General features: G+C 40.4%; 1 protein-coding gene across 1 annotated transcript in view; it reads left to right on the top strand.

The window, feature by feature from the left end:
- DYNC1LI1 (dynein cytoplasmic 1 light intermediate chain 1) overlaps window positions 1-9,828 on the top strand; it is a 42,523-nt gene that overhangs the window by 437 nt on the left and 32,258 nt on the right. Inside the window, exon 2 of the mRNA XM_024743474.1 lies at window positions 46-119. Within this exon, the coding sequence (XP_024599242.1) occupies window positions 46-119 (74 nt within the window). The remainder of the gene's footprint in view (window positions 1-45; window positions 120-9,828) is intronic.

The raw sequence follows: 9,828 nt of genomic DNA, 5'->3' as shown, positions 1-9,828 counted from the left end.
CCCGCGCTGGGCTCCAGCCTGAGCGTGCGCCTTGTTCCCCGCCAGGTCCTGCATCCTCAGCGAGGTCTCCACCCGCTCGCGCTCCAAGCTCCCCGCGGGGAAGAACGTGCTGCTGCTGGGTAAGTGCTCCCACCTGCTCCCCCCTGCGCGGCCCCCCAGCGTGGCCTGGGTCTGTGTCCGCCCGCCGCTCTCTGGCTCGCTTTGTGCGGACAGCCGGGGCTGGCCCCGCCCCGCCGCCCGACCTGTGGCTGACAGCTGGGGGAGAAGGAGAACAGGGACCCCTGCCCCGGGACCTGCAGGGACCCGCCCTCCCCTGAAAGTTTCTCCTCCCCTGGGTGTCTGGGGTTGGCCCTGACAGATTCCTCCGGTAAGGACAATGCGATAGCCCCATCTGAGAGATTCTAGTGGCTTGGGGTTTACCTAGAAAATAAGGACGTTTTTTCTTTCATGACAAAAATTGGTAGCAGGAGGCTCTTCGCGACAGCTCCAGTGCAAATGGCATGCCATCAATATTTAATAGCTGGCTCTTTGTATAATTTACAGAAGCTAGAAATGAGGCCTGTTGTAGTCGTGATAAATGTAATTATTTGATTCAGCTTTTACGGGTACAGTGGGCTCGTGTTGCAGCTGTCTTTTTCACTGTCACTTATAATTCTGAAATTTGTAAAGTGCAGTAAACGTTTACCTTTCGTTCAGTCCCTTCGGCCTGATGGGTGTAATAATGAGAAATGGTCTAACGTCTCAAATCTCCTGATCTATATTCCCTCTGCTCTCTGGAAGTTATGTATTTTGTTTCTTTACTGACTCTGGGGGTGGACGTGGAGAACAATTCACAGGTTCACATATTTGCAGGCTTAGCTCCAAAGTAACTTAGAATTTCTTTCATATTCTTTAGATGTGAAAATTTGAAGTTTGGCTTATAGGATGATCGTTGAATTTTAAAACTTTGGTTTTGATGTCTCAAGGCTTTTTAATGTTCATTTAAAAACAGGAGGGGAAGCAAAGAAGTCAAATGATACTTGTCAGGGTCCGCTTTTAATGGGAATGTTTAGATAGAAACAAATCATTTTTCATGAACTCTTGACAGTCTACAGTATATGATTCTTGGCCTTATTTAAAGTTACTGGAGCTAGTTGAAAAATTAGTGTTACCTTTTTTTTTTTAAAATATATATCACTTTATTTATTTTCATTTTTGGCCGTGTTGGGTCTTCGGTGCTGCGCTCTGGCTTTCTCTAGTTCCGGCTAGCGTGGGCTTCTCATTGCGGTGGCTTCTCTTGGGCTCTAGGCGTGCGGGCCTCAGTAGTTGTGGCACGTGGGCTCAGTAGTTGTGACACACGGGCTTAGTTGCTCCACGGCATGTGGGATCTTCCCGGACCAGGGCTCGAACCCGGGTCCCCTGCATTGGCAGGCGGATCCTTTACCATTGTGCCACCAGGGAAGTCCCTACCTTTGTTTTTAATGTGATTGAAAGTACCTACTGCGGATTCACCTGGGTTCATTCATGACCCTATCACATACTAGTCCTATGATCTTAAGCAAGTTCTTTGACTTATATGACCCTCAATTTCTTCTTCCTTAAAATGGATGTTACAGAAATAATAATGCTACTTCCTAGTGTTACGGGGAGAACTGAATGAGGTAATGTTTATGAAGTGATAACAGCACAGTGACTTTTTGTGATGAGTCTCTTAACTGGATTAGAAAATATTTTATCAGAACTCTTTAAAAATTGAGTTAGTGCCTACGTAACTGATATTTATAGGGCAGATATAGGTTAGGATCCAAGAGCAAAAAAAAATTCAGAAAATGTTTTCAGATTACTAGTTTAAACAAATTACTATTAAGTGCTAAACTAAAATGGACCTAACACAAAGTGACCTCATTGAAGTGGGTTATATTTCAAATACTCTAAGTTAAATAAGACTTCTTTTCAAATACTGCCATTGTAGGGCTTCCCTGGTGGCGTAGTGGTTGAGAGGCCGCCTGCCCATGCAGGGGACACGGGTTCATGCCCCCGTCCGGGAAGATCCCACATGCCGTGGAGCGGCTGGGCCTGTGAGCTATGGCCGCTGAGCCTGCGCGTCCGGAGCCTGTGCTCCGCAACGGGAGAGGCCACAACAGTGAGAGGCCCGCATACCGCAAAAAAAACCAAAAAAAAAAAAATCAAATACTGCCATTGTAAAGATAAGATTCCTGAATTTTGTTTTCATTTTATAAGTTCCTCCCAATTATTCCTGTGCATTAGATGTTAGTTACATGGTTCTGTTTTTAGTGAAACAAAAGTGACAGTTTTGTTCATTTCTTTTTTTTTTTTTAAATAGATGTTCATTTCTTAACGTTCCTAATTTGCCCTGGGGTTGCCCCCTTCTTTTTTTTTTTTAAATAGATGTTCATTTCTTAACGTTCCTAATTTGCACTGAGGTTGCACCATGCTTTTTTTTTTTTTAATTTATTTTTTTTTTTTTGGCCCCCCCATGCGGCACGCAGGATCTTAATTTCCCAACCGGGGACCAGACGGGTGCCCCTTGCAGTGGAAGTGCAGAGTCTTAACCACTGGGCCACCAGGGAAGCCCTAAATTTCCTTTTATATAAGCTTTTTTTTTTTTTTTAATTTATTTTATTTTTTGGCCACACCATGCGGCACGCAGGATCTTAATTTCCCAACCGGGGATCAGACGTGTGCCCCTTGCAGTGGAAGTGCAGAGTCTTAACCACTGGGCCACCAGGGAAGTCCCTTATATGAGCTTAATAGTTCATAAAGCTCCACCTAGTATCAAGTTATACAAGCTTAAAATTAAAAAAAATTTTTGAGTACTGTTACTATTGGGATTTTCATCAAAGTCCTTTTCAGCTTTGGAAAAAGCTGATAACAGATTTTTATACTGATTACATACATAGGGTTAATTTTCTAGAATACCTCTAAAGATTTCTTAAAGACATTTTACCATCACATATTACGGCCGCATTCAGTTTATGCTGGTAGAGGGGAGAAATAGAGAAATAGGGATTGTGGTTTTCTTTGTTACGAGTTTGAAGGTGCTAGGCAGGAGGATGCTTGGCCCTAACATGTCTTTCATGAATTACGGTGATCTCTGGAGTCTCATATTTAAAAAACCAAATCTGAGACTATAACAAGGTTTTACATTTCCAACAACTGTATAGAATAGGAACATTGATCAAGGCTTAAGTACCCCAAACACAAATTGCAGTTTAACTTTACCTTGCTACACGGCCTCCCTTCCCACTGCCTGTGGGTGAAAGGGGTCAGAACTAGCAATGTGTGCATGTGTGTTAGCCATCCTCAAAGCATTTTCATACGAATCTTAGTTTGCCTCCTCTGTCCCCCTTTCCCCATCCCCCCCAAAACCTGGGAGATAGATGTTAACACCAATTATAGATGAGGTACTGAATCTTGGAGACCTGTTCAGTGAGTTTTCCGAGGTCACACAGCTGTAAAGACCCTGCCTTCTGTGACTCTGGCCTGGTTTTCCAACTTGATAGAAGTCCCTTCGAGGGAGGAAGTGCCACGTACTCTTCCTACTGCATCACTTTTTTTAAAAGGCCATCTTTGAGTAAAAATACTAATGATTATTTTAAAGTAAAATCCAAATATTTGTTGGATTCTAGGATGTAGCTTAATGAGGGACACGTCCGTTGCCATGGCATTTGTGTTGAAGCAGTCATTTACTCTACCCGGGCCTGACCCCTAGTGAAACCCAGAAACACTATGGCATTAACATTTAACCATTGTTTCATGAAAGATTTTGCTAATGAACTTGTTTGTTCGTAATATTAAAAGGAAAATCTTTTTTTTTAAATATTTATTTATTCATTTGGCTGCATTGGGTCTTAGTTGTGGCACGTAGGGGTCTTTCGCTGTGGCGCGAGGGCTTGTGGGCTCTGGAGCACGCGGGCTCAGTAGTTGTGGTGCGCTGGCTTAGTTGCCCCACTGCATGTGGGATCTTAGTTCTGACCAGGGATCAAACCTGTGTCCCCTGCATTGGAAGGTGGATTCGTAACCACTGGACCACCAGGGAAGTCCCTAAAAGGCAAAATTTCTTGTGCATGTATTTTAAGTAGGATTTAACTTATAAATGGACCTTTTAAGAACTGTTTTTTCCTCTTTACTCTTTATATTTAATCAAACTTTACTACAGTGATGGCAATTACATGTATTTCAATAGCTGTTTTTGAGGGCACTTTCTCCATACCTTGGTTACTTAACCATGTTTTGATAAGAAAACTACCTAAGGAAAATAACAATAACGATACTTAAAATTTATAGAGCACTTACCTGTACCAGCCACATAAGGATTGTTTACATACCGTGATTATCCCCTTAAAGATCAGGAAACAAACACAGAGCTGTTAAGTAAATTGCTGTGAGGTTACATAGCCAGAAAGGGGCAACATCAAGATTCTGAATTGTGCGGCCTGGCTCCACTGGACTGTCTCTGCAGGAAGAGAGCTTTCTTTGTAGGAAAAGCAAAAAGATGTCTAGCAGTTATTAAGGAATTTTATCTGATTCTCTGTGATGTAATCTGTCTCACTGCAAAAAAATCTCACTGATAAAAGATTAATTGAATTCATTGTCGGTGAAGATACATATGTAGCCCTGGACCCCAGCACAGTGCCTGGCTTACAGATAAGACATCAGTATAACTTCCTGATTTAAGGCCAGCATGAATTAATGAAAACTAGTTGGTCCTTCCGGTAAATCATGTAAGCCTCATTTTTCTCATCTGTAAATTAAGATATTTGGATTTAGTCATCTCTTAAGTCTTATCTCTTCTGACATTCTGTAATTATTTCTAATTGTAAAGCTTGTGAGTTGTATATTTTTAAAGAAATGTTTTGAGAACATATTGCAACTGGATTTAAATTAGTAAAGTGTTTCTTTGTATATGTGGGCTGTTTGATTCCACTCAGGGAAGAAATCTCGAGTCTGCATTTTTCCCCGAAGGTGATAATTCAGGATAGTGTGCAGCCAAAAAAACCCCCACAAAATACTGAGCATCATCAGGAGTAAAACTGGTTTCTATTATGTTTGAATTATTGCAAGTAGGAAACCTCAAGATATACACTGGACTAGAGATCTGTTAAGAGAAGTAACTTGTCAAGTAAGTGAATGGTTTTCTGTGTGAGGACTTACTCTAAAAATAATGAGATTGTTCAGTCAGAAACTTAATTTTGGGAGAAGTTGGGATTAAAGATCCCCAAGGTTATATGACTTGTGGGAAACACAGATTTTTATCAGTTGATGCTGTTTTCTGGCATGATTGGTTATGGGCATGTGATGCAAGGAATAGTGTTACCACATATATGATACTGGACTGGTAATTTTCAAAGGATTAAGGAAACTATTGCCTGTTATGTGTCACTACTGCTAAAAAATGTTTTTGAGAGTCCAGTGGCATATTGGTATTTTATGATGGTCAGCAATCTATTAAGGCCACATAGTAAATAATCCAGGCTCAGTGAGCCATAATGGTCTCTGTTGTAACTACTCAACTCTGCCCTTGTAGCCCCCAAAGAGCCATAGATAATCCATAAGTGGATGGGTGTGGCAGTATTTAGTAAAATTTTATTTGCAAAAACAGGCAGCAGACCAGATTTAGCCTGTGGGCTCTTTGTAGACCCTTGCTTTAGGCTATTACGGGCATCAATTTTATCAGTAAGCACAGGTGCCAGTTAATAGAGGTTTCTGGTTAATGGAATATGATGTTTGGCCCCTAATAGGTGCTCAGTAAATAAACATTGGATGATTGATGACCAGCTTTTACTTTATTCCAGCTAGAGGTATAGTTTCAATGCAGGTTTAAGAAATGTCAAGAGTGGTTCATATATTTCCCCTTAGTGCTGCTGTCAAAAACAGAAAACAGAGCTGGAAGAACTACAGATGTCGGCCAATACAGTGGTAAGTCAGCTGGTGTGAAGTCCATGTGAGAGAAGGTCAGCAAAAGTACTTTGAAAATGCAAAACACACAGGAGCTTTGAGTTAGGAAAAAGAAAAGGCCCAAGTTCAGCATGGGACTGTTACTATTGAGTGACCGTGGACTAACATTTTGGGGCCTTATTTGTAAAGTCAGGGCAGTGGCTGTTACACTGCACAGGTAACCTCTTTATTTATTTGTTCATCAAGCATTTATTAGAACGTGCTGTGCATAAAATGCTCTGCTGGGTCATCTGGAGGAAACGGGGCTCACTAGGTCCCTGCCCTCCAGGAGCTTATAACCTTCTGTGGGGAAAGACTCAAAGTATATAGTAAAAAAAATCAAATGTCAGTCTGAAATGATTGCTAAATAGCTTATATAAGTTATTATGGAAAAGGTGGTATCTGAGTAAAATTTTGCTAAGTAGGGTGGGGAGGAGGACACTGCAGGACTAAGGGAACGTGTTGCTGTAGCTAAAAACCTGGTGAAAAGGCCTGGGGCGCTCAGGTGTGGAAGAGTCCTTAACTAGAGGCCCCCAGGTGTGGGAGTCAGCCCTTCCTACCATTCGAAGCTGTGGGATTGTGGGGTAAATTACAGCCTCCTAACTGAGATTCTTTCATAGTTCCTGGGATTAAAAGAACCGAAAGAAATTATGTGTAACATACCTTCCTCTTAAAATTAGTGTTCACTATTTTAAATTATAAAAGTAATACGTGTTTCTTGCCAGAGAGAGAGAGAGAAAAAAATTTATGAGAATAGGAATGTTCATTTTTTCTATGTGTATATTTGTTTTTTTAACAAAATAGGCTCATACCTTGTGTTTTGAAGTCAGATTTTTTTTCTTTATGTATCAGAGGGGTTTTTTTGTGTTTTGAAGTCAGATTTTTTTTCTTTATGTATCAGAGGGGTTTTTTTGCGTGGCAGTAGATATGGATTTCTTCCCTTTTAATGACTGAATAAAATATATGGTTCTATCATAATTATAAGATTGGTAAGCAGATTATTATTGTTATACCCCGTTTTCCACTTGCCAGATATTATCTTTGGGATAAATTCTTTTAAGTTGAATTGCTGGGTCAAAAGTATATATATTTTAAGTCTTTTTGTATATTACTAAACAGTATTTTTGGAAAGCTGTACCATTCTACATTCCTACCATCAGTATGTGAAAGTACTTGTTTGTCTAGCACTATTGCTGACACCAAGGATTATTCATTTTAATCTTTGCCTATCTAGTAGGTAGGTTAAAAATTGGCATGTTAATTTAAAGGCAGTTTTATTGTACAATATATATCATGTTTGTTAATTAAGAACTATTGCATTAGTGTGACTTTGACCTTCTGGAGCCTAGGAACTGTTAATAACCATTGGATCAGCACTTGTTGGCTTTGGTGAATGTTTATTGAATTAAACTCTGGTTTTCAGATCATGTCTAGTCAGGCTGCAAGAGTGAGAGAAATGATTTTAATGTGATGTGGATTACTGAATGATATTCAAAGGTGGGGAACTGATGGGGTGGGAGTATCATATATTATGCTTGTTACTTGAGTGTTGCTAGGTGCTTTACTGTGTAGCATGTTCACTGTTTTGGAGAAGAGGGCTTTGAACCCCAGGTTACACAGCTGAGCTAGGATTCAGGGTTGGGTTTGTCTAACTTTCCACTGTATGTGCACTCCTTGACGTATTGGAGGGAGGTAGTCTTGAGTCACCGGGTGCAGATGCTACAGCTGGTTAAGTTTCTCCCTGCTCTTTCCGGCTGAGGAAAGGGAGGAGATGCTGTTTGTGAGATGGACAGCAGATCAAAACCCCCCACCCTATCTGGGTCATCAGATAATTTATGGAAGGCCATGCAGAGGGTCCAAGCCCAAAAGTACCTCCAGTGATGACTCCTCATGGCTCTTGTCACCAGAGCTTTCAGGTAAAATAGGATGATTTATTTTATATCATACAAAGCCAAGTCAAAAATGTTAATTTTACAATGTTGGTATCTTACTTGGGTAAAGAAGGAATATGGCAGGTTAGAATTCTCTCTGTCATGATGCTGTGGACCGTAAAGTTTCCTGCAGAAGTGTGGAAGTGTGAATCAAAGGCCTGCATAGAAAGCAGGCATCAGGCACAAACCTGTGCCGAGCAGGAAGAGTACAGTGCTTCAGCTTTCCACAGTAGCAGGAAAGGAAACTGGAGGAAAGGGAGGCAGAGTGCTGCTTGATTTTACCTTTTGTCATCCCTGTCTGTCTTGAGCTGTGGGGGAGAAGACTGGGAGCTGCTCCTGATCAGTGACAGTGATAATAGTGTGGAGGAGCGTTGCTGGATTTAAATCCTGACCGACCCTTCTTTAGCAAATTGCTTAATCTTTCAGATTATACTGTTTGCCTTTTAGGATTATCCTGAGGATTGTATGAGGTAATGTTTGTAAAACACTTCAAACAGTGGCATACATGGGAAGTGTTCAAGATAGCTGTTGCTAACGTATTGTGTGTACTTAGTGTTCTGACTGCTCATTTTCATGATTCATGTTTTTATGTTATCTTTTTAAAACACTGTTGAGGTCTTATAAAAAATTTTTTTCTAGTGTATCACTGATCAAGGAGGTATGAATTGTAATAGTCAAAGAATTTTAAATCCATCACTTCAGAGATTTGTCTGGATTTACCTCCCCCTCTGTTTAGAAGACAGGGAGCAAATGGAAATACCTGACTTGTCCAGGTTCACACATCTTATGGTGACAGTGTTATAGTTGGAAATCACATCTCCTAGATCTTCACATATTTAATTCATTAATTAAATTATCATTATAAAGTTTATGGACAGTACATTGTATTGTTGAATTAGATCTTTTGAGGACGTAAAACAATATCATGAGCACACCTTTACCTCTATACTGTTTTGGTGACTGTGTGGAGTTTTTCTTTTGTAATCAATTTGGTTTTCAAATTTGAGCTGAGAAGTGAGAGTTGATGGCTGTTACTGCTTTGTGGTAAAACCGAAGTTCTTTTAAGTGCTTGGATCCTCTACTTGGTTCACTCACAGAGAGTGACTTATTTGAATAGGGTTCAGACAAGTAATTTGAAATACAGGCTTATTTGCTATGGAGAATTTCATTGTAATTGGATCAGCAAATCTTTCCTCCTTTTGGTCCATCCACTAGGACAGGGTTTGGCCTATAGACTGTTTTAGTATGGCCAGCAAGCTAAGAATGGGGTTCGTTGGTTTTTTACATTTTTAAAGAGTTGGAGGGGGGGAACTAAAGATAAATATGTGACAGAGACCTTATGTGACCTGCAAAGCCTACAATATTGCTGTCTAGTCCCTTACAGAAAAAGTTGCCCAGTGCCTGGATGAGGACATGAAAATAACTTTATTATAATAGAATTTGATCTAATGAGAAGTTACGTTTTTTTAAAATTTTTATTTTATGTTGGGGTATAGTTGATTAACAATGTTGTGTTAGTCTCAGGTGTACAGCAAAATGAATCAGTTATGCATATACATGTATCTATTCTTTTCCAAATACTTTTCCCATTTAGGTTATTATAGAATATTGAGCAGAGTTCCCTGTGCTGTACAGTAGGTCCTTGTTGGTTATTTTAAAAATAGTTGTGTGTACATGTCAATCCCAAACTCCCAATTTATCTCCACCACCACCACCCCCCCACCACCGCCTGCCTTTCCCCTTTGGTAACCATAAGTTTGTTTCATTCTGTGAGTCTGTTTCTGTTTTGTAAATAAGTTCATTTGTATCATTTTTTAAAATTTATTTATTTATTTATGGCTGCATTGGGTCTTCGTTGCTGCGCGTAGGCTCTCTCTAGTTGTGGCGAGCAGGGGCCACTCTTCTTTGCGGTGTGCGGTCTTCTCATTGTAGTGGCTTCTCTTGTTGTGGAGCACGGGCT

Source organism: Neophocaena asiaeorientalis, unplaced genomic scaffold (assembly GCF_003031525.2).
Source record: "Neophocaena asiaeorientalis asiaeorientalis breed wild unplaced genomic scaffold, Neophocaena_asiaeorientalis_V1.1 scaffold332, whole genome shotgun sequence".
NCBI classification, from domain to species: Eukaryota; Metazoa; Chordata; class Mammalia; order Artiodactyla; family Phocoenidae; genus Neophocaena; species Neophocaena asiaeorientalis.
This window is presented reverse-complemented; position numbering and strand designations above follow the sequence as displayed.